Consider the following 24,891-nt stretch of genomic DNA (forward strand, 5'->3'; position numbering starts at 1 on the left):
ATCATTCTGACCTGAACTACAAGTGACCCCTACACTCATACGTTTAATATAGCTGGACCTTATAGCATAACACCTCCATAGGTGTAGTTTTCAGACAGATAAATGCCACAGCGGTCTTGTTTTAAACAGTACGGTAGTGGATGACTCGCTCGCCTTGTTGACATAGGGAGTGGCAAAGGAGGAAACCCTGGGACCACTTGATTGTCTAACATGCATCATTCTCCTCAATACGAACTTCCTGTTAGTGCTTTACGTACAGCGAACACCCATGGGAAGCTTTAGCTAGGGAATCGTGTTTTTCTCCAAACGCTTCTGATTTCTGCAGTGGTCAAAGAGACGGAGGGATTACCTGAGAGTGCAACAGTTCAAATGACTTCCCAGCGGTCAGTTTTATTGTCTGTTTTTCTGAACTTGCTCCAAAGCCACAAAAAAAGCAGCCAGCTGGGATCGAGGAGGTGTTGAGCCAGCGTGTGGCAGGGGGAGGGACATTCACTTAAGAGCAAGGAGGGTCCTCGGACGCAGCGAGGGGACTGCAGGGCGGCGCTGTGCTCAGGGAGCGGAAGGCGAAGCTGGACGGGTCGTGCATGTACCTGGGTGTAGGACGGCTGCTGGTCAGGTTCTGAGAAAGGAAAGAAAAGGAAGATTGACTTGTTGGCACAAAAAGCAAGTTTTTCCTTTTAATGGCAAAAAACCAATTCCCACAATGCTGCCAGAGAAGTGACAAAACAACACACCACAGGAAAAAACAAACATTTTCACGTGTGTGGTTCTAGCCGCCATGTCAGTGACATCCTATAAATGCTTTTCCACTTGCAAAGACACCCCTCGCTCCCCTCCGCTGCCCTTGTCTAAAATCAGCCCGAGTCTTTCTCCGCCCCACAGGAAACGACAGGAAATGACTTTGTTGCATTTGGCAGTGCGGGTTAGTAGGGAGGCCACAGGTGTTGCTTTGACTTCAGTCAGCATCTTCAGAGGTCCGGCGCTGACAAATGAGCTGAGGTAACTCAGCAACGACTCCCCAAACCACTTAGAGCCGTGTCGTGTACTGATGTTGATTTAAACCGGCGTGGAAGGGAGACGAGGGAAACCAGAGTCCTGGAGGAAGCAGCAGCAGAACGTCCGAGCTTTAAGATGCAACCTTCTGTTTACGGGGCAAGCACTCGACTCCTGTGCCACCATCACCCCCTAACTATTTGTTGTTTTTCTTGTTTCTTTTCTGCAAATACCAACATCCCGTTAAAAAAATCTTTATTTTTCCTAAAGTTTTCTTCTTTCATAATCCCAAAACTCAATCATGGAAGAAAAAAGATTTTTTTCCCCCAAAAACTTCAACAAACTTCTCATATTAGATTTTTTTCAGAAAAGGAAAAATATATTTCTGACTTTAATTTCAGAGTTTTTATCCACAAGTTATTTATTTTTAGTGGCTAATCCCAATCCTCCTCCGTAGATAGGTATCAAACATCACTGGCGGAACGAGTTTCATGTGGACGGACCGATCCGTAAAGCTTATAGACCAGCTGGAGGGGGAGGAGTGGCTGGGTTTCCCTCTCGGACCAACATCAGATAACTGGTGGGAGGTGGATGGACCACTAGCTGCCCTGGTTTGAAAACATCACCACTGGTAACAGATGGGTTGACCTTGTTTATGTCAGGAGCTTCTTTTTCAGAATGAGGTCTTCCAGGTTGTAAATCTAGCTTCCGAAGCTCCCCTTGCTTCAGGCGGTAAGACTTAGCAGGCAGTAGCTAATTCTAGGTTTCTACTGCATCTGGAGATGATTTTAATCACCTCTTAAATGAAAGTGGTGCAGACTGAAAAAGGGGAAATGGTGAGAATGCCTCAGAACGATCTCAACACGCCGTTCTACTAAACATAAATAAAGTGCACGTTTGTCCAGCTGGAGCTGAGTTTCTCTACATCACATCCTTGTGGTTAACCCCAACAGGAACCAAAGTATACTCCAAACTATTTCATCACTTCAATCAATCTTCACCCTCTTCAATCCACGACCGTCAAGTGGCCGAAACAAATCTCCATCGCGTCTCTCCGAGGCCTTTGACGCTCCTCCAGCCTCGTAGAGCAGAAAACTGATCAGTGTTTTCCTACTGCTTAGGCCCGCTGCACACGGCAGGACTTTTAAATTGTTGAACGATTTTAAAAACATGAGACCCCACGTGTGATAGTAAAAGACAGAGGGTCCTACAGTAGGGCGCGGCACCCTCGTTTGGCCTCGAATACACCCCATTTACAAGTGGTGCTCGCTGCAGAACCACAAAGGCGGAGCTGCACCAGAAGGTGGAGCTGCACCAGTCAGCCCCGCCCATTCCAGAATCAGCCCCGCCCATTCCATCAGAGTCAGTCCAATTCCTTCCAGTTGTCAGACTTGATAGCATTCTGGAACCAAAGAGGGTGTTATAGCTAAAAAATGCAAGATTGAGGACGGAGTTGAGAGGTTAACTGAACAGTTTTTGTAAAGGTTCCATATAATTAAAAATCTAACTTTTTGAACTTTTTATCATGTTATATTGTCATTTCCTCATAAGAAACACGCCAAAGCCATTTTTGGCCTCATTCGTGCATTTTCCTCCCATCTCAGCTTCAATTTGGTCTCCTCCCCCGAAGCGGGTCTGGTCTTGGTTCTCAAATCTGGATAGTCTGTGAATTTTCTAACAAATTATTTCTGAAATTACTTCTACTGAGACACCGCCAATAAACCATACAACCCATCTACAATGACACACTAGGTAGAGCAATTACATGTAACGCCGCTTGCTTACTATCGGATGTGGTGGTGTAGTGGTTATGGAGTCAGGTTGACATGCAGAATTGCGCAGGTTTGCCTCCCAGTAGCGGAATTATAAGGTTGTTTGAAAATCCCTTTTCTTCATTTCTAGCTACACTTGCCAGCACTATGTTTACAACAATTTACTGGTATACCATTTAACATGTAATGACTAATGTGTTTATTTATTTATTTATTCGTTTATTTAGCCAGTGTGAGTCCATCTGTGAGCAGAGTTTCAACTAAAATGCTGTTTAGGAACGACCAAGTTCAAATAACTTTTAGAGACATAAATATTTTGCTGAAAATAGACATTACAACTAAAATATAAACAAATTAAATGTTTCAGCTGGCTAAACAGATTGTTGCCAACCCCACCGAGAATCGAACCAGCATCAGCTGAGGGGAAAGCAAAACTAAATTCAGCCGATCTTACCACTGGACTACCAGAACCTAAGCATTATTCTCACATGCTGTTGTACGTCAATTTTGTTGGAGCGGCTATGGGCAGATATTCGTTAAAAGAAACCTTTTCATTTCGGGATATATTCAGGCTTTGTCATGTAGCAAGTTATATTTATCTTGTTTAATTGGAGCATAGAACATAGCATTAACGACTGTAAACTAGTAACAGCCGTAATTCATGTGGGTCAGGTTAGTTTGCGATAAAGTTGAAAAACAAAAATGGAAGTCAGTGGGCTAGGCTGAGTTTGCCTGAATGGGCGGGGCTGACTGGTGCAGCTCCGCCTTTGTAGTTTTGCAGCGAGCACCCTCTCCTCATTTATGGCCTGAGTGGCCAGAGCACTCTTAACACACCACACACAGTAGGAATATCTGATAAGATATCTTTAGGTCAAAGATCTGCATAATTATCCTGCCGTGTGAACTTCTACATCCTTGACCCCTGCAACCCGCCTCTACTGGAGTGTTGAAACCCCATCAGACCCAGTTGCTCCTCTGGTTTGAGGCCAGGAAACTGAGGATTTGCAGATAAAGAGGGAGGGAGAGGTGTGCACAACAGTGACACAAAGAGTAAAGAGCCGAGTCTGGCTTCCAAACGACTCACAAGACCCACTGTGTGCTCATTCCAAGAAAAATCTAAAAGCTGGAACAAGCCCAAAGCCTGCGGATGTCACTGACGGGGACACCACCACCAGCAGGAACAGAGATAATGAGCAATACTTGTATGTTTCAGATCGCAGCCGGCCGGGCTATAAATGGAAAATGACTCCATCCCCGGAAAAACAGCACAAGGGAGCCGCACTCACTCCACCTCCTCCTCTCTCCTCCACCTCCTCTGCTCTCATCACCACTTACCCAGAGATCACCCTCGGTTCTGACTCCACAGACAGACCTTCCATGTGTGCACGGAGGCAACGTGCACGCTGCTACAGTTGGTGTGTATACACAAACAAGCGTGTGACACGGTTCCGCTGACACTATCCCACACAACGTGATAATAACGTCACTCCTCTCACCACACTGAGCGTCCTTCTGGAGCGGCGTGTGCGGCGCCAAGCTGCCGAGGCTCGATCCAGCCGGCTTTCCTTCAAACTAAACCAGCCAAACTGACGGATGATCGCCGAGCGAAGAAACATGACCAAGTAGGGTGGCTCAAGGATGGAAAAAAGACCTACTTCTGATTCATATTGGGCATATTATAAATATGTGATGATCAAAAATTCAAGTACAGTTTGGGGCGCGGGCCTATTTAGGAACATATTAGTAACAAGATGCAAAAATCTCATTTGAGCACTTTTAGGGTGAGTTTTCCAGATTTTTCAGCATCTTACATAGAGAGTAAATATATGCTAATTTACTGTTTAGCTTTTTATTTTTAATACTCAAACAAAACCTAAATTAAATCAAATTAACCCCCAAAGGTGTGACTAGAGCTCTGATAGGGATGGACGACAGAATGAGACCTAGACTGTTTGTTCCAGTAAACATTTAGAGACAAAATCAAAGTTCAGATACAAATTTGAATAATTACGCAGCCTAATTATTGAACGGGATAAACTTCAAAAACACAAAGTTTACTGGTATCGCTGCAGAAAAATAAAACTGTGATTTTCTACAGCCAGCAGGGCGCGGGAGCAAACGCCGTAGCCAGATGCCGTCCCAGCATGCATTTGGATGGAGATCAAGGTGCTGGCCGCAGGACCGGCCTGGCTGTTCGCAGGGCGACCGAGCAACCTCATCCATCATGGACGCCCTGATTCTGCCTAAAGGCAGCTCCGAGTGCACCGCTTCCTTCAGTGTTCATTCACCATCACGACTTTGTTTTTTAAGATACATTTTTTTCATACAGAAAATCGCCTGCAGTTAAAGAGATGCTGCCTATGAAAGCTGGAACAAGCTGCAGGTATTTAATTATTCACAACCTAATAAGCTGGTTGTGTTCTTTGTAAAGCTCATTAATGCTGCCATGAACAAGTTCAACTGTTCTCATGATCAGTACTGATGGTAGGACGGCATCACGTCGCCGTTTCAGGTTCATGATTTCATTACAACTAGACCATCACACATTTATTATAGCTGAGCTTCTCTGAGACAAGGAGAGAATAAAAGTAGAGCACAAAAGTACGACCTGGTTAAATCCGACGCTGGCTTCATAAGTGAGGGATCGCTTTGGAAAAGAGTGGCGAGTTCAAAAGCTGAAAACAAACTTTGGAGCAAAAAAAGCTCATTGAGGAAAAATAAGCAAAAACTGCTGTTAGAAACGTTATTCCACGGACAGAAACCTTCTAGACCACCAGAACAACGATCCACCCTCACTACAGATTGACCAGATTCCTGTTTTCACGGGAAAAGTCCCGGAAAACGTTCCAAAACTAAAGGAGGCTTTTTGGATTCATTAACAACAAGCAACAACATCTCAGCTTTGTTAAAATAAATTTTAAACAATGTTTTCGCTCATTTCTTTAAAGGAGAACTAGGCAGTTTTGGCTTGCTTTTAGCACCCCCTAGTGTTCGTTTGTAGAACCGAAAGCAAAACTCTCCTCACTGTGCATTCGTCTTTTTAACACCTTCATCTGACAGCTGAAATATCTCCCCAGCCTTCGTTAAGCGTCCACAGGATCGGTTCATCACTAAATTAAACTAATCAGCTGTGCTCGTGATCCAAAACGTGCTGGAAGCAGGCTGCAGCGCCAGGTATGTCCACCCAAAAGATGCAAGTGGAACATTCTGGCCACAGGGGGCGACAGGAGCTGGGTGACCTTTCCTTAGGATCATTTTAGCACTGGCTCAAGAAAATGATTAAAAATGAGAAAAAAGTTGCCAAGTATCCCTTTAAGCAAGTGGCTGCGCTGAATTAAGTTGCTTTTCATGACTTTGTTATTCAGTTTCTTTAGGTTTGACCACTTCTTCAGGCCAAAACGCCCTCTCTAGTGAACTGAAGGTGTTCACCTGGCTACGGGTGTGGTCTTGTTAACTGGAGGATCGACGGCAGGTGCAGCGGTCCAGTTGATGAGCAGCCTGTGAGATTATAAGGACTTGTTTGGGTCAATATTCTGTTTAGACTCCCTGAGTGGCGAGGGCTTTTGGTCTGCAGGAACAAACCGTGAAATGAATCATTTTAGACTAAAGTGACTTTTGAATCTTCAGCTTGTATCTAAAGAGCTTGTCGGATGGTCCAGGAAGGGCTTCTGTGTGAAACCTGGTCCTATATGGTGACTCTCAGCAACTAACATCACATTTTAGCTCAATATCTTTCTAAATGTCCCACATTTTAGTCAGTTTTGTGTTGGCTGAAGTTTATCAGATGTCATGTGAACCGGATCCTCAGATAACGGTTTTAATTTTACCACCAGATCTACGTAGACAGAACCATGTCATCATCAGTGTGAAATGTGTGTGATTCTGTAGATAAATGCTGTAACATGTAAACCACTTCACAATTACCAACATTTGTGTTGAATGACGAATAAACTCACCCGAATCTTCATGGTCCGCGTTTTCCCGCCGCCGTTCTTCTTCAGCAGCATTTTCTGTGAAGAGAAGGTTTTCAGGTCATTTAAGCTCGTTTCCAGGAACTAAAAAAGCTCCGTGTGTGATTGCACGTGAAATCTTCAGTAACGTCAAACTAGACTGGAACAGGGGAAGCCCAGCAGGAACACTATGGTCACAAATGTTTGCAGTAAGCCATCAGAGCTGGGACTTGCTCAGTTGTACAGATGCCTGGAGAAATAAACCTTGCCCTGCTGCTCTTCCTGTTTTACAACGGGCCACTGACACGCCGTGCGACAGGTTACAAAAATCAGGAGGCGCACGAGCGGCAGAAGCAACACAAACTCAGTCATTTCACAGCAGGAACTGTGTGAAAACGTCAACTTAATCACAATGTGGTCTAAAACGAATGAATAGCGTCAGTGAATCTGCAGGATGTGCACTTTACTTTTACTTCATCTATTTTTAACAACTGTTTCAAGCAGGATTTGCTCTTAAATACACATAAACTGATTGTGCAATACTCAGATAAGGGATTAAAGGTTGAGTAGAAAATGTTTCTCAGGAGCATTTTTGCCATATTGTTTGAAATGCTCCTCGCATTCTGCTGACAAATAAATTAAATGTTTAGTCATTAAAATGAATAAATGTAATCACCTCTGAAACGTGCATTCCTAAAAAAACCTCATCCAATCATTATGAATGTCCCGTTTTACGTGATTGGATCCTGATCCATCCATCAAATGACCCTCTGACTGCCCCTCCCCCCTCTGCACATACCCCTCTTTAAGCACAAATCACGTGTTCTTGGCTTGGAAGAGCTGAACAGGAAGTGAAGCCTAAGCTGGGCTAGCTATATTAGCTAGCTTGCTAAGTTGTTACACTCAGTGCGGTTAATCGTGCACCGACACTAAGCCGATCCAGGTTGATTTTATTGTAATAAGCTGGGAGTCTTTATCCAAGTTTGCATGTGAATTAGAAAAGCGGCCTCAACAAAAGTAGGTGGCGACACGCCCCTTTTGATGTTGGCATTCTTCCGGTTACCTTATAGCAACGCAAGCAGTGAACAGAGGCTGGGGAGGGAAGCAGACGGAGCTGAAACAGGACATGCACAACAACAGCGCTGCAGCATCTGGTACCTACTGTCCTGTTTTATGGTGTTACGCGTGTAGCTTTGTGACGACGGTCTTGTCAGAAGGCCGCTTCCGCAGGCTCGTCACTTCTGGAGCGTGGGCGTCCTGCCGGTTTGGTCCGGCTGACCCGTTTACATGTGGGATGTAATCAGATTGCTACCGGAATATCTGCAGGGTTTCCCCCAGCGCGCCCGCCAGGCTTTGCTTGGCCACCTGTCAGGCTAAGCGTCATGCCCCGCCCCCCTTACCGACCCTACCGTGTCCGCTGACACGAACGACGAAGCGAAACTAGAGCCCTCCATCAGCTGATACTGGCGAGAAACAGCAGCGGAACGTGTGCAACCCCCCACCCCCGCTCTCACGGAGGAGCGCTGCGGGACGGAGCTGACGGCCGAATCCGCCAGGCTTAACTCATTTTCTGGGGGAAACTCTGATCTGGGTGCTTCAGCTCGATTAGAACCAGTTCGCCTTCAGCCAGACTAACATGTTTACATGCAATAAAAAAACAACAACACGAGTCTTTTTAGGGCAATACTTCGGTGTTCTGATGTGCTCTGACTGTTACGCAGCCCGGGGGGAAGTAGCGGACGAGGTTTTTACAGAGTAACAAGCTCAGTCCTCCCCGCTAGATCTTTGATCCGGGTCCCAGTCTGGAGAACTCCTGACCGGCACCGGACTACGAGGAGCCCGCCAGACGCCTGGAGCCTCCATGGCGCTTACGTAGGTGCGTTATGTTAGGAGTTATGGCGGAAAAGTGCCAAAACAGGTCGAAAAGGTAAGATACCGTTAACGTTAGACAGGACCCGTCGCTGCTGGTGTTATACTATTTTCTGCAACCAACAGATTCTGCCTAAAGGAGGCTGAAGAATAGGGGTTGGACCTTTGTTCTTGTAGCTAGCTTAAATATTTTTATGTAGACATCACATTACGAAACCTTCTAGCTCTTGTCTACATAAAACTCTGCTTTAAAGTGCAAAATACATCCACATCTTACTATTTTCAGCTTTTAAAATGTGATATTTTAACATCACAACATAGAGAATCAAGACGATAAAGGAAAGGAGGCAAATCCAGCTTTCTGACTGAACTAAACACTGAAGCTTATGCAACATCCTGTCTCCCACTCCCCTCAAAGTCCACGCAGATTCACCATTCTCATCATAAAAAACACGCCGTGGGGGCGGAGGGACCACACAATCATCCAACTGTCTCAACTTGGGGAGGCAGCTTCCAAAGAGTGCAGGAAAGACAGGAAACACAAGACTCCTGCTGCTGTGGTGCGGGGCAGAGCTGCGGTGTGCTTGCCCTCGTGCTCACCTCCCGCCCGCCCTGATCTTTTCTGTATCAGTGACACCGCAGTCCCTCTGACAGCCGGCTGCTTAAACGTTAACACAAAAATACAGACATCCTACTCCCAGTGTGAGTCAGCAGGAGGCACAAAATCCTGCTGATCAAATGATAGCTGCTAGCTGAGCAGCTGGTGGCGAAATTTTTAATTAAAGGCGGCTAAGAAACCTAAGAAACGATCTATTGCCCCAGTCGTCTGGTTCATCTCTTCCATCTGCTGCATTTTTATGTGTCACAGATTAACGGGACGTCCTAAAACCGGTTGATATGTTTGCCAACAGGCTCTAGGAACACCTGAGAAGCAGCAGCCCTTAGCAGCATCTGTCGTGCAAACTGTTGCTCCTCTGAGATGATTCCTCCAAAAGATGGCCTCATCTGTGACGTGGATTATGACGGGATTAGCAGGGACTAAAAGAAAGCAACTCGCTGACCCTTTAACCTCTGTGTTCAACGAAACGATGAGACGTAGAAGAGAACAGCTCTAGGTCTAAGTGGTCTCACTGGGGAGCTCCTGTACCGGTTACTGGTTGGATACAACACGCGTTCGTATTATAACGTTTTCTCTCTTCTCACTTTAATGATCATTTCTGCAAAAGGCTCGTCTCTGACACATCCTTTCCTTGAGTTTAACGCCTCTAAATGACCTTTTTGGTGTTTACATCCGGTGGGAGTCCGCTGAAGACATCACTGGGAGGTTTTCAGTGAAAGGGTTGATGGGAAACTCCGGCTGTGTCTGCTCGCTACCTCTGCAGGCCCCCTTTTGTATTCCTGCAGGCAGCACCTCCCATTCCACTTGACTGAGCGTGCACACGCTCTCACATACACAGACACAATGATACAGCAAAAAAAGGACGCACACACACACACACACACACTGTTGCTGCCGGCTGTCCCTCATCATCTGCTCTTTCCCTCTAAAAACCTCGTGGACATATGGACCCCTGAACCCTGTGGTTTGTCTCCCTCTCACACTCTCCATGTCCAGAGCGGGCCAACAGGTCTATTGGATTTGACTGATTAGTGGAGCAGCTTCTCTGGCGCTCATTAGTGGCTGTCGTTTTTCTGTTGTTTATTTAATCCAGTCCTTCTGCCTCCACCCCTCCAACGTTTCCCCTCGCTCAGCAGCCTTTGTGAGAAATGAGGGCGGACATCTGCCGTCCGTGCCTCCCTCTCCTTCATCCCTCTCCAGCCGGACCTCCGAGGAGGCGAGCGTCCGGCTTTGGAGGAGGAGGAGGACTCCGTTTAGCTTCTGTGCAGCCATGTGCGTGTTTGAGTGCTCATTGTGTTTTTGGACCAAATCCCCAAACTGAGAGCCCGGTTTGATTCACCCAGAAGCCTGAGGTGGTCTTCCTCGTACAATAACTACAGTGTTGTCAGATTAAACGACAAAAGCTCTCAGGGTAATTCATCAGGTCCTAAAGCGCTAAAGCACTTGAGCCTGGTTCTGATATTTTTGACCATCTAACGCCCATGGCTGGAATATGGTCTTCATAACGTCGACGCACTTCAAAGATCTCGTTCACTCGATTATTCAGTACGTTTGCTGCAGTCCCTAGAATGAATGGATTCCTTGGGAAGAGTGCTTGTGCTCCTGTTTTAGGGGGTTAAAGGTCAGAGGAATCAAGAGGGCCATAAAACGGCAGGATTTGGATTCTTACTCATTAATAATAATAATAATATGCAAATGTCTCACCTGATTGGCTAACAGCAAATCAGAAGTTTTCACAATCAATCAAACTTTATTTATATAGCACTTAATCATACAATGCATGCAACTCAAAGTGCTTAACAGATTAAAAAGGCCCCACATTCCCTCCCATCCCTAGATTTTTAAAAACAGTCTGACAATAAAAAAGTCGGACCTGTTCCCAGTGAGGGTTGGACTCCGCCAGGGCTGCCCTTTGTCACCGGTTCTGTTCATTACCTTTATGGACAGAATTTCTAGGCGCAGCCGTGGTGTGGAGTGTGTCGAGTTTGGTGGCAGGAGAATCTCGTCTCTGCTTTTTGTGGATGATGTGGTCCTCCTAGCTTCACCCAGCTCTGACCTTCAGCTCTCGCTGGGTAGGTTCAAGGCCGAGTGTGAAGCGGCTGGGATGAGGATCAGCACATCCAAATCTGAGACCATGGTTCTCGACCGGAAAAGGGTGGCTTGCCAACTCCGGGTCGGGGGAGTGGTCCTACCTCAAGTGGAGGAGTTTAAGTATCTCGGGGTCTTGTTCACGAGTGAGGGTAGGAGGGATCGGGAGATCGACAGGCGGATCGGTTCGCCGTCTGCAGTGATGCGGACGCTGAGCCGATCTGTCGTGGTGAAGAGGGAGCTGAGCCAGAAAGCCAGGCTCTCGACTTACCGGTCCATCTACGTCCCAATCCTCACCTATGGTCATGAGCTTTGGGTAATGACCGAAAGAACGAGATCGCGGATGATAGGGTGAGGAGCTCGGACATTCGGGAGGGACTCGGAGTAGAACTGCTGCTCCTCCAGATCGAAAGGAGTCAGTTGAGGTGGTTTGGGCATCTGGTCAGGATGCCTCCTGGACGCCTCCCTGGGGAGGTGTTTCGGGCATGTCCTGCCGGCAGGAGGCTCCCGGGTCGACCCAGGACACGTTGGAGAGTTTACATCTCCAATCTGGTCCGGGAACGCCTTGGGGTCCTGCCGGAGGAGCTGGTGGAGGTGGCCGGGGAGAGGACGGTCTGGAGCTCCCTAGTGGGGATGCTGCCCCCGCGACCCGGATAAGCGGAGGAAGACGACGACAATTTTAAAAGTGATAGTAATCAGTTAAAAGCTACGCTAAGCTTAAGCTAAAGCTTTCACAGCAACCTTCGGGTAAATAATGCAACGTTGATGTTTTATCCCCACAATAACACAAGCCTGAAGGTGACCCACCATATTGTGTAGTTGCTAATGCTAATGGCTTCTAATAGCTGAGATGTGCTCTCCTCTTTCCTTCCCAGAGGCGGGGCCAAGCCAAGGTGGGTGGAGCTATGAATACTAATAGCCCCTGTGACGTAGAAGAGACGGGCTTTTTCTGACCTGATTGTTTTCCTTTCTGCGGCTAAAGCAAGAAAAGGGGGTTGAAGACCGCCTGCATGTGAAACTCAGAGAAAAAGACTACATTTAAATACAAAAGTTATGGATTCTAATCGTTTACTTTCCAGGCTACAGTTACATTTTGAGAATTAAGTTTTAAAAAGCACAAACATATAAACCTCCAAACCTGCAGCTACATTTTTGGTCACCGTGGGCGACGGTGGCACAGGAGTTAAGTGCTCGCCCCGTAATCGGAAGGTTGCAGGTTCGAGCCCCGCTCAGTCTGTCGCTGTCGTTGTGTCCTTGGGCAAGACACTTAACCCACGTTGCCTGCTGGTGGTGGTCGGAGGGACCGGTGGCGCCAGTGCTCGGCAGCCTCGCCTCTGTCAGTGCGCCCCAGGGCAGCTGTGGCTACATCAGCTCATCCCCACCAGTGTGTGAATGTGTGTGTGAATGGGTGAATGACTGATTGTGTTGTAAAGCGCCTTGGGGGGTTCCAGGACTCTAGAAGGCGCTTTATCAAATACAGACCATTTACCATTACCATAAGAATAATTTTTTCTCTGAAATCCAGAGAAAAGTCTTAATCAGTCGATGGAGCTCCTCACCTCGTCTCCAAGGATGAGCCTGGACACCCGACAGGGGACGCTGCTTCATGCCTCGATCTATTTCTTTTGGTCAAAGTTAAAATCTAACAACTATTGGTGACAGCATGAATGTAGGCGGAGCAGTAAATCAAGAGCCTTTTGTTTCAGATCCATGGTTGTAGAGGAAGCCCTGATCCATTGGTCAATCTCACACTCCATCCTACCATCGCTTGTCCGTTTAAGACTCATCTTATTCCAGATGAGAACAAAGGTCTCAGGTTTGGAGATGACTCTGATCCCATCTACATCTTTATTATTTAGATTAACTGAATTCCTTTTCACCCTTGATGCCTTCCTTCCATGGAAACCTCCACAGCCGCCACTTACCAGCTGCTGTTTTATACTCAAGCGTGAACTAACCTGTTGCATCTTTTCCAGATCCAGGCTGGGTCTCCCGGGCTCTCCGCTGTAGCTGTGTCGATACTTCCTGTAAGGTGCTGATTGGTCAAAGTGGGCCAGAATGATGGGCCGTGTGATAGGCGGAACCACCTGAAGTTGAAATCTCATTGGAGGATGCTTGAGGTTACGTGGAGGGCTGGAACTGAAGAGTATGGGGCTGGGAGACGCAGCGAGGCAGGCGCCGGGCTCCACCAGCGGCCTGACTGAGGCAGGAGGTGACCTACAGCCGCAGAGGTCCCGAACTTCCTCATCACTTGAGGCGCTGCTGTGGTGATCGTTGTGGCACGTGGACATCCACTTCCTGCTGTCGCCACAGCTGATTCGCTCCAGTTCTTCCTCTGACGAGTGACGGTCCAGGTTAGAGTCTAAAAGGAGGCGGAGGCGCCGTAACCGGGCAGGAGAGAGGGGGCCCTGGTTATGCTGCTGGCTGGTGGCCAAAGGGGTCAGGGCGCAATTTCTCCGTCTCTCTGGAGAGGTTAACGAACAAGAATTATCACAGGAAAAGAACAGGCTGGTGTGTATAAATCGTTAATAAAGATGGCCGAATACCTCTGTCAATCTGAGCCAGCTCCTGGTTCTCACCCTCTGAGTCATCGCTCTCCCCTCCCTCTCCACCCCCATGATAGGAAATCTGGAATGAGGATTCAGCCCGTTATGAAGCGTTGGATGTTCTAAGTTTGAATCAGTGAAGAATGAGAGATGAGTAAAACCAAAGACACAGAAAGGAACTGATTCCAGAATGCAGGAGAATGCTGGACACAACGGATTCTGTCAAACAACGCAAACCCAATCCTTTCTGCGATGATTCCCAGTGTGCTGCACCCATATAACAGTATGCTAGCTAATCGTTAGCCTGGTCCTGGCTTCACTTCCTGTTCGGCTGCTCTACAGAACCGATGATTCGTGCACGGACCGAGGGCAGTTCGCTGGGCGGATCAGAAACCAAACAGTAAGAACGGGACGCTCATCTTTATTTCAACATAACCAGTATTTCTAAGATGTTTTGGGAAGTCAAGAGTAACAGAGGTTAAAAAGTCTAAACTTACCCAGTCTGAGCTTTTGTATTTATCTTACTACGAACATGAATCCAGAGCATAAACAGTAAAACTCTAAAAACTCATCTGTAACTCTTTTCTCTCGGCTTCTTGTAAAAACACAAAAAATCTGAAGCGATCCGTAACGGGCTCCAAACACAGCAGAAAGCTGACCCTATCCCATAAACACACAAAGAACACCAAGTTAGCCGAGCCGTGCTGTTGTCTAACAGCAGACTTTGTTCCCACGACCTCAAGCAGCCCGTCTCTCTAAAAATCAGTCCCTCCTTCACAACAACACAGAAATCCTGTAGTCTGCGACGCTGAGAGTTAAGTAATGCGCCTCACACTCAGTAATTACCACTCGGAGGCTGCACTGAGCAGCTGCCATCTGTGCATGTGTGTGTGTACAGTCTGCAGCACACACACACTTTTCTGTGAAGCTCTTCAAAAAGTGTGAAAAGGGGGAACGGGAGCCGAGACTTCAAATCCCAGCAAACGAAGAGCGGCGTTCGGATCGTATCAGGAACTTCCACCGTTCGTTTCACAGCCTGCTGCATCACATCGCTGCACCTTCCTGCTTTCACGTCTCAAATCAAAAAGCTGCTCTTCATCACAGCCAACTCCACCAAGACTAATCCTCTGGAAGATTACAAGAAAAGACGGCTTACTGTTCGGTTGGTGAGTCAAATCAGAAGAAAGAGACAAAAAAGGGTCATCTGTGAAGATAAAACACAGAAAAGAGCAGGATCCTAGAGTGGGACCATGTGACCATGATCACACAGATGTCATCGGTTTTGCATGAAGTGATTTGTTTAACACACGTGCTTTCACCCGTTGGAACTCGTGTGCCGAGTGTCGACAAGTCTCAAACTAATCTGCAGCAGAATAAATCCTTTCACTTTATTGTCCTTTTCTTCATATATAAGAAAACCAACTTTTATTCAAATGTTCAATTTGGACTTTTTAGAAACCTGAAAATAAACAAAAATATTTTTATGCTTCATATTAAACTACAACTATCAGCGATGTTGACGCATAAAGCAAATGTTTAAAAAGTGAACAAACTTTCATTAGATTCCAGACCACAATATTTATTAATATACGTAAATTATAGGGATGTGACTCTTAGAGCAACTCACGATTTGATTCGATTCTGATTCTTGGGGTGCCGATTCGATTCAGAATCGATTCTTGATTCTCAATTTAAATTGATTCACAATCAGTATTAACAAAGAGTGTCAGCTCCAGGATGAACTACTGTGTTGTACACGTTAGTTAAAGCTATGGGACGTTTTTATTTGACTTTAAACTGGTCATGCTCCAAAAAATGCAGATTTACAAGGTAAACTAAAGCGATTCTAAAACTGTAAACAGAAACAATCTTTTGACCAAAAGGCAACATTTATTTTTGCTCACCTTGTAAAATATAACAAATCTGTAGTTACCTAACAGTAGCTTAGAAAGTAATACGGTCAAATACTTTTCAAGTATGTGTAGAAACAAGTTACATGAGTAATCCTGAGTACTCATTTATCAACTTAGAAAATAAATATGAGAATGTCTCAAATTTCTGGGTATGGCAAAAATGACATTCAAGCGCCCTCTTATCAGCAGATTCAAACATAAATCATCTCAATTTATGGGACCACAAAAGTAAACGGAGTACTGACTCTCAATTCAATTCGATTCAATTAAAGTTTATTTATATAGCGCCAAATCACGACAAGAGTCGTCTCAAGGCACTTCACATAATAAACATTCCAATTCTCCAAAACAAAGATCAAAAAAGTGCATCTCAAACCTATAACGCGCCAAATATTTGAGTTCTTGGAATCGATTCAGAACCTTTGTGAATCGATTCTGAATCTTTATAAATAAGAATCCCGATTCAGACTTGAATTGATTTTTTTCAGCACCTCTAATAAATAAAGCTTATGGCTTGACTGTTTGATGCATCCGTCTTATTTAAGATAGTTACAGGTTCATTATTTTCTTATATTAGTAAAAATAACCAATAATAGTTGGCTCTGAAAGGTATCAGAGATATGTAGAAAGGACTTGTTTAGGGTTTTATGCAGCTGCGCACGATGTGAGGCGTTTCTTTTAGATGGACGAGCCCAGAGCTGGAGTCCAAAGTTAAACAGGAGCTACTGCTTGATCTCGAGCTGAGCAACACTCTTGATCGCTGTAGGAAAATGATGCTGAGGATCACTGAACAGGAAATGTATTCTGGCAAGCGGCTAGTTCCAAGACTTCAGCTATCAACCACGCCGAGTTATTGTTGGCTGGAATCCACAAAACGGCTAAAACTTGTTTTAACCAACTGCAGGAAGCTAACAATGAGCTGGCGCTTGTCGTTTACAACCTGACAGTTTTTAACACATGTTCATCAGACTTGATATTGTCCACATGCTGTCACCACATGATGCTACATTTTGCAGCTTCCTTGTCTGAAATCTTCTCCACAGAGTGATCACTGTCTGCCTGACAAGAAGTTAAGCTGACAGTAATGATTTGGCATTTCCTTCGCCCCGGGAATCGCCTCGGAGGCTGTTGCTCATGGATCACAGAACGTGTGTAGCAGTCGTCTCAGCAACAACGCGTTTCAGACTCTAAATGGATCCAGCTCACAAGCAGCATGTTAACACGGATTAAAACAACGTTTCTGTCCTTTACAGATCGCTGTGCTGTCTCACACTGTGCACGACAAAGACACAACGCTAAATTAAGGCATAAGAACAACATGAAAAAGAAAAGTTGTTCTGAGACTTTGAGTCTCAGTCGCAGTGTCTGACGATGTTTTTGTGTCAACGAAAACAAGAAAGCTTGGTTTTTGTTCGTCAATAACCCACATCAGATACGGTTTCTGCTCTGGCACAGATTGTTTTTAACAAAACAAGATCCTTTAAACTGAAACTCAACTTAAAGGTGAGACGGGTTTGCACAGTATCAATGTTGGATAAGAGTAACAGGCGTTTACTAACTACCAACATATTATGAGTGCATCAGTCCTAAACAGCACTCTCTAGTCTGATGGCTGGAGAAATTCCGCATGGTTGGGATCACACTGCACTGGAACTAATACCATTTTAGAAATACTAGTATGGTCCATATATGGTCGGCTCACGTGGGAAGCTATGCGGTTGTGAACAAAAAGTGATATTATGTAATTTACCCTCATCTGATTCATAATTTTGCCACAAGCCCCTCCCAACTGCTTGTATCTCACTGCACTGACATCATCGTTTGCAAATAAGTTTCCAAAGGTCTCAAAACCTTCCCGAGGATTCTCAACTCCCTTGCTTGAGTCCCAGAGCCTCATGCTCATGCTGCAGGATCTTAGCAGGCGCCTGAAACCGTTCTTAAATTCTCTATTTGGTCAGAGGTGTGAAGAATTAGATGACTTTGGAGAAGTAGCAGACTAGACTGAGAGTTAGATGAGCGTACATTGCAAACTAATTCATACATGATTATGACACTGTGATTAAACTGTGTCATGAACATTTGCACAAATCAGACTCTTGTTCTGAGAAGAAGAGGTTTGGTCAGTTTCTGGTCGATCAGCTGCCGTTTTATAGCCAGAAGGAACAGGAAGCAATAGATTTACAGGAGGTTGAAGAGTAAAAACAATACTTTTCAAATCACTATGTAAAAAACTTGTCATGTGTACAAAGATCTGCATCATTTCCTCACAATTTTGGATTTTGAACTAGTCGGAGCCAACTGGCTAGAGCTGTATCACCTTTCTTGCACTAACCAACCTGAGTAGGGCTCCACAGGCCTGTGACATCTCCAGGACTAATTTCAGACACTAATCTCTCAAACCTTCTAAACTCCAGGGTCACATCAGAGAGGCTCTGCGTAGAAGAAAACGCACTAGAATGTTTTGGGTCATTCTGGAAACTTCCTGGTGAATGAAGCCCAGTGGGATGCTGGTAATGGCCCGTTGGAAGATACAAAAACAGAATACAAGATAAGAAGACTTTTAATAACTATTATTTATTTGTAGTTTGTTTTACATTTTTTAACTAAACTGCAGAATTTGAATACACTTTCCAGTGCTACTTGGACACGTCATCAGTGAAGAACAGAGCAAACTTTTACGAGATGCAAACTTCACTAGTTGATCCTGGAACGTGGAGTTCAAGCAAGCTACAATAAAAAAAAACACGATTAGGCCCAACCCCCTTTCATCAGGCTCTGCTCTAAGCCACGCCTCCAGAATACAGGAGAAGGTCAGACACAACTAGCCTAGAAGTCTAGACCAACCGTAGCAGCGGCAAAAGGCCGCTCTGCAGGTCAATCTAACCACGATCTATTGTAGCCTCAGCAGGTCCATCGTTGGCCCCAACAATTTTAGGTCTAGCCAGGCCCAATCGTAGACATGGTGCAAGAGTAGCAATGGAGAAATCTAGAAAGACGCCATCGGCTCAGGAACGGTGCTCGTCTGAAACGCCTTTGGCATCAACTTTGGGTCATTTAGACTTTGAGACTTAGTCTTTGAGTAACGAGCAGGTAGAGACACTTAAATCATTTATTTCAAAAAGCGATGTATCTGTTTCTTCTACGACGGTGTATGGTGGACGGCACCGCTGACTGACATCCGTAGGGATGCTGTTCGTATTTCTGATTGCGTGCATAAACAGTGTAACGTGGTAATTATTGAACATATTTGGGTGCTTTTAAAGCTTAATATACTACCCTACACTTTGACCAATGTGATGTGAATTTCCATATAAATATGGAAATCCAGTCTGATTGGCCTTTGAATGTTTTAACCAGAAGATTTAGAATTCTTTGTTTATTTGGGGATTGTAGGACACCTCGTATTAATTCAAGAAGAGAGTCAAGTTTATAAAAACTAATAATTTATTTTCCAAACTATTAAAACCATGACAAGTTAACTAAGACTACTGTGATGGATGGATCTAGGTGGATGGGATGTGATGTATGGTGAGCAGTGTCGGGAATGTTACTTTCAAAAAGTTATTAGTTATAGTTACTACTTTGTCAGTTACTAACTGAGTTACAAGATTATAAAAGTAACTAATTACCAAGAAAAATAACTACTTAGTTACTTTTTTCATTAAAGAAAGCAAGAAAAATGGGTTCCCCTCTTAATTAAACTAACTTAATTTACTATAAATGACTACAACAGTGAAATATAAATGACTGGAACATAATAAAATGTATGTCTAATTTTTTTATAAACCTGAATAATTTAAATAAATAAGCACTTAACAGGAGGAACTACTAACAGGAACATTACACTAATCTAGACTATTAAAAGGTCACTGTGTGATATTTAACAAGACCCCAATCAGTCAAAATTTAAAATTGCAAATAGAACCACCTGTAAAGGTTCCCGAGCCTTTGAATAGTCTCTCAGTCTAGTTAAATTACAGAAATGAACGCAATTTTGCACAATATTTTAATTTTTTCAGCTTCACATAATTGTGTGTTTTTAGCAGCATTTCTGTTGCTGCTAAACTAGTAACGGTTAAATAAATAAATAAAATCCTTTAAAATGACACTAGAAGAGGCACAAGCCTGATGGAGGACTTACATTTACTAACTTGGGTCAGACCCAACCACAGAAGAGCTGAAGCTGGGTGGTGAACACACACAGGTAGTTCTGATAACACCTGAGCTCCATGACGTCAGAGACTGATGCATCAGTGTTACAGCGGGACTAAAGACATGATCAGAAACAGGTTACAGCTGGATGATCTAGGAAGGTAGAAGATCAGGACGTCTGAGCGGTGAACAGGTGAGCGGACCTTCAGGACGTCCCGCTGTCACGCTAAGAAGGGCATGGCTGCAGATCCACACCTGCAGCCGTAGATATTCATCACGTCTTCCTCGTTCTTCACGGGCCGTGATGCGCTTGGATGGAAACATCTGCCTCTTTAGCTCCTGATCAGCTGATGACAGCTTCAACACACCACGCTGCTTAACGCACGCATTTCCTTATCAGTAACAGAAACGACGTTTTGTTAAAAGAAGACGGTAATTAATTAGTTTGCTCGTTACTGAAAAATATATTGTTTTATTAACGTGGTTATTTTAAATGGCGTTATTCCCATCACTGCTCTGTTGTGTCTACAGCAGCAGCGACTGAGACAGTGAGGGTCTCCGCCCACCCGGCCAATCATCATCGTGTTTGTGAGCGCGTTACCGACACCTCTCTCTCCCTGGCTGCAGCTGAAGTGTGGAGGTCAGAAAGCCTCACGCTGCTGCTCAACGTTCGACAAGCACATAGTAACGCACAACCTTCCGTCCCCAGTAACGGTAACGGCGTTGCAACAGTGGGAAAAGTAATTCATTAGATTATTCCGTTACCTATAAAAGAACGCCGTTATTTTAAATGGCATTACTCCCAACACTGATGTGTAAATGTGAGGTTATCAGAACCTTCGTGTCTAGAAGAACTGAGTTCTGGGTGTGAATGTCGGTGTTGTCATATGACAGACAACTGTAGATTCTGCCTCGCGACTGAGGCTCTACGGGTTGTTGTGGCCAGGCTACATATTTACATATATAGGAAGGTCTTCAGGCTAAGACACAACTTATACTGTCAAAACTATAAAAACATAACCCTATCTTACCTTTCGACCCGTTCTTGGCACCTTTTCTGCCATCATTCCTAACATAACAGAGCAGAAAACATCTCCTACCCCACCTTTAAGCGCTCTGCTGCCTAAAATAAAACATCAATATTTATTTATATTACAGACTTAAATTACTTGTAGAAGTTAAAGATGCAAACTGAGCAGGGAAGTGGAAACGGCGTTTGTGTACTCGCACACAAACAAGAACAAAGTTGTGTGTTTGTGTGTCAAGAACAGTTGAATGAAATCCTTGTCAGTCCCTTGCATCACTGAGCAGCTTGCTAAGCTGGATCAATGGCAATGTCACAGCATACTCACACCACCCAGTTCACACACACACATCAGCTTTGCTTCGTCCTTCCACGCTGACGCGGACACTGTCACACTCCATTTCCCCTCCCATAAAACACACAAGGTCAAAGATGGTGGACTCTATTTCCCCCTCGCACTCCAGCTGAGTTTTCCTTTACTAAATCACTTTGAGTTCCTGAAAACAGCGCCGCATCAAAGCCTTACGAGACTAGGGTTAGGGTTAGCTGACACCATCCCAAGTGAATCGGACTGCTGCTGCATGAACCTTAAACTCAAAAGGACAACGTACAAACAAATTAGATCAAGATAGAAAATAAAATCGGCTTTCGATTGATTTGTCTTGACTCAGAACAATGAAGCCGACTAATGGAAGTGGAAACAGACTACAACCCACGGCTAACGGAGAACAGATGCCTGGGAAATACAAAACAATCAACCTTTAATTTGCTGTCACGAACAATAAAAAGCACCGCATGTGACAGCATCTTGCAGCTGTGAGTCAAACTCGCTCCAGAGACACAAATGTTTTAAAACATACGGACTCGCTTGTCCTTATGAGCTCAAGCGAATCAGTACAAATATTTGCAAAACGTGTTCTCTTTCTCTAAAAGTGAATTTCTAAACGTAGCAGAAAATGACTGCCGGAGTGGTCTCTGCGTGGAGATCACACATTCCTAACTGACAGTCTGCATTACAAACGGCAGGCAAACGTCACAGCACAGACATTCATCATCCTACCAGGAAATAAAGTCCTGCTGAGGTCTCCTGTGGGAATTCAGCGTTTTAGACACACCTCTATGCAAGCTGGCCTAAAAGAAGCAGCTCATGGCATGTGCACTGGATTTTAATTACTTGGCTTGAATTGAGTTTGTCTTGCTTTGAACTTGCCGTGCACGCAACAGGGACGAGCTGCTTGTTACAGAAATGTCTGATGCTGCTTGGCTCATAAAACATCATCAGTATGTTTAAGCTTGTGAATGCACTGTGCATGATTGAGATGGGTTTATCTAATGTTACCTAGCTTTGGTTAGGACATGCAAAGGAATGCTTGAGTGCAGATCCACCATTTGTGTCTAAATATATAAAATATCAATACAAAAGATGGATAAAAGAAGCAATCGAGATAAGGAGACGTGGATGTGGGACCATGAACAGGGACGACGGGGTTTACACGTTGGACCGTGCATGGGACTGCACCGTCGGAGAGGGGAGAGCGGGCAGCAGAGGGCGACAACGTCCTCTGCTGCCCGCGGATAAACGGAGAAGGAAGTGGCGCCACCATCAGCGTCAGCCTGAGGATGTTTGCAGCCGCAGACGAAACGTAGCGGGAAAACAGGTAAACAAATCTGCTCTGTGTTTTAAAAAAGAACTACAGCATGGAACTGGAAACGCGACACAGCAAGAACACACCTAAGATATAAAATATAAGAAATGTGTTTTGAATATGGGCACGAATGTGTTAAGTATCTGCTTGTTTCAAATGACTGATTCTGCAAAATAGAGACGTTACACTCAAAACATAAACTCCATATGTAGAAATTAGGTTTGTTCACTTGCATTTAAATGTTTTTTTAGTTATGTGCACATACGTTAATGTGGATTTTACTGATTTGAGTCATAAACTGCATGATGTCATAGGAAAAGACCGACGTGTTAACATTTCTGAACGTTTGAACATTAAAGGACAAAACTCTCAAGCTGATCTACAATATTTCCCTGTTTCACAACTGAAATATGCAACTAAAGCGTTACAGCGCTGTCGCGGTCTCTGTGGCTAAGAAGCCGTTTTAGCCCATTATCTGGTTAACACTTGACACGCCAAGGCGCTATTTCATGTTATGATATGATACTAAAAGCAGTGTGTCGAACTTTTATTGAGAACTCGCAAACATTTAATGTTGCACAATTCCAACTCCGACTGCTAGGTGGCAGCCATTTTATTTTACTGCCTTCATTCTGACGGAATGTGATAACCGGTTGTGTCTGGCCTGAATTTCCCAATTCATACTTCGGTCTTAAAAGTTGCAATTATGGTCTGGCTCTTAGTATCGTATCGCTTCCCCTGGCTTGTGATAAACACCGTATCGCCAGAATCTTGCCAGTACACACAGCTAATAAAGATATTGTCAAATTTACAGGAAGTGGAAAACGTCAGCTTTTAAAAGTTGGCATGAGTCTAAACAATTACTATTAATCTGCTTAATAATAAGGAAAGGAGTTGAAACACACATGAGCATGGAAGGGATCTCCAGTGGCTCTAGGTGATCCTCTGTACCAGTCTGGGTGGATCCGCCTGGCCTCGGCACTCCTCAACTCTCAAAAGAAAAGATTCTGCTCTCTCAGCACAGAGCAGCACAAACATAAACAAATGCAGACAATAATGATGGCACATTTTCCACTGTATCCATGGCTGGGCCTGTGAATGGAGGTGCTTTGGCACAAAATGGCTGCCATGGGACTATACAGTCGGCTGATGCTCAATGGTATTATGTATGGGGCTAGCTAGTGACCCGTGCAGGACACAGTCCAGCCAACCAAAAAGGGGGAATTATGCAAACGGAGCAGGCAGCAACAATGGTGGTACGTAGGTGGTTTAGTGGTGGAAAACCGGACAAGCTGGGATAATTATGGCTCAGGGCAGACTGTTTGTTTTCTATAGAGCTACATGGACTGTTATTACTGTGTCTGCCTTCGCGTGCATTGTACAACTCCATAAACGAGCACAGAAACGCGCATATCATTTAGAACACAGATAACACGTGAAGTACTGAGTATTTACACTTTTGCACAAGTCAAAACATCAGGAAAGTTCAGGGCATTCCATCTGAAATGGAAATGAAAAGAAAACCTCCAGTTCCAGAGACTACAACCTAAAATGTTAGTGGTAATTAACAGGTTATTACAGCGGTCAGCCGGGATTACAAGTACTTAAGAGTAGTCACAAGGTAAAAGTAGAGCCAGGCTAATGTCCTCCTCGGGAGGTTTTATTTTACCTGCAGTGACAACTCCAGTAAAGACAGTCTCACCTTCAGCTGGAAAGGATGAATCTCATTGAGCGAGTGTCTTCTCAGCTTCTTCGTCAGCGTCTTTAGCATCTTAGAACCGACTTTCGGGTGACGGTTGCCGGTTCTTAAGCTAGCTTAAAAACCGCCGCTAACTACAGCCGCTGGCGCACCGAATAAACTGCGTAGATGCGGCTTGTTTTCACGAGCGGCTCCTAGCAAACTTTGTTACGTTCGAGTTCATCAGAGTTGAGTCAGTTTTGAATTTTCTCCCCGGAAGCTGCCTCCTACCAGCCGCCGTTTACCTCGAGCGTGTTGAGATTTACAATGTATGAAAAAATAACATAAACTCACTCACATTCAGACACACACGCACACACACACTCACTCTCACACACATACACACAGCCGACTGACTGGTAGGCGCGCGCCGCGTGCACACACACACACACACCCCACAGCTCGCCTCTCCTCCAGCGAGGAGCGTAGTGCTCCGTGATTGGCTGAGATGACCCGTGACGCCACGAGTGCTCTCCAGGAAGGAGGGCTGAGTTGTTAAAGCCACACTGCTGCTGCTTTGTTTGTTTACATCTGTTTGTAGGCACAAAATATAAATAAATAAACAAACGTGATTAGTAAAT

At 44.8% G+C, this 24,891-nt stretch overlaps 1 protein-coding gene across 1 annotated transcript; it reads right to left on the reverse strand.

The window, feature by feature from the left end:
* Window positions 1-215: 215 nt before the first annotated feature.
* On the reverse strand, window positions 216-24,650 carry si:dkey-16j16.4 (uncharacterized). The gene is made up of 5 exons (XM_015975440.3): window positions 24,275-24,650; window positions 13,838-13,919; window positions 13,250-13,755; window positions 6,722-6,775; window positions 216-619 (listed from the first exon to the last, which is right to left on the reverse strand). Exons 1-5 carry the CDS (start codon window positions 24,341-24,343, stop codon window positions 494-496), a joined length of 837 nt encoding a protein of 278 aa, XP_015830926.3. The 5' UTR covers window positions 24,344-24,650; the 3' UTR covers window positions 216-493.
* Between the last annotated feature and the right edge of the window lie 241 nt (window positions 24,651-24,891).

The sequence above is a fragment of the Nothobranchius furzeri genome, chromosome 18, assembly GCF_043380555.1.
Source record: "Nothobranchius furzeri strain GRZ-AD chromosome 18, NfurGRZ-RIMD1, whole genome shotgun sequence".
NCBI classification, from domain to species: domain Eukaryota; kingdom Metazoa; phylum Chordata; class Actinopteri; order Cyprinodontiformes; family Nothobranchiidae; genus Nothobranchius; species Nothobranchius furzeri.

What these genes read in the sequence shown, in the direction of transcription:
- si:dkey-16j16.4 (XM_015975440.3), bottom strand. Translation starts at nt 24,343, where the DNA reads ATGCTAAAGACGCTGACGAAGAAGCTGAGAAGACACTCGCTCAATGAG. An exon ending in TTCATCCTTTCCAGCTGAAG is followed by an intron (nt 13,920 to 24,274) that starts GTGAGACTGTCT and finishes TCCTCATTCCAG; the next exon opens with ATTTCCTATCATGGGGGTGG. An exon ending in ATCTGGAAAAGATGCAACAG is followed by an intron (nt 6,776 to 13,249) that starts GTTAGTTCACGC and finishes TTCTCTTCACAG; the next exon opens with AAAATGCTGCTGAAGAAGAA.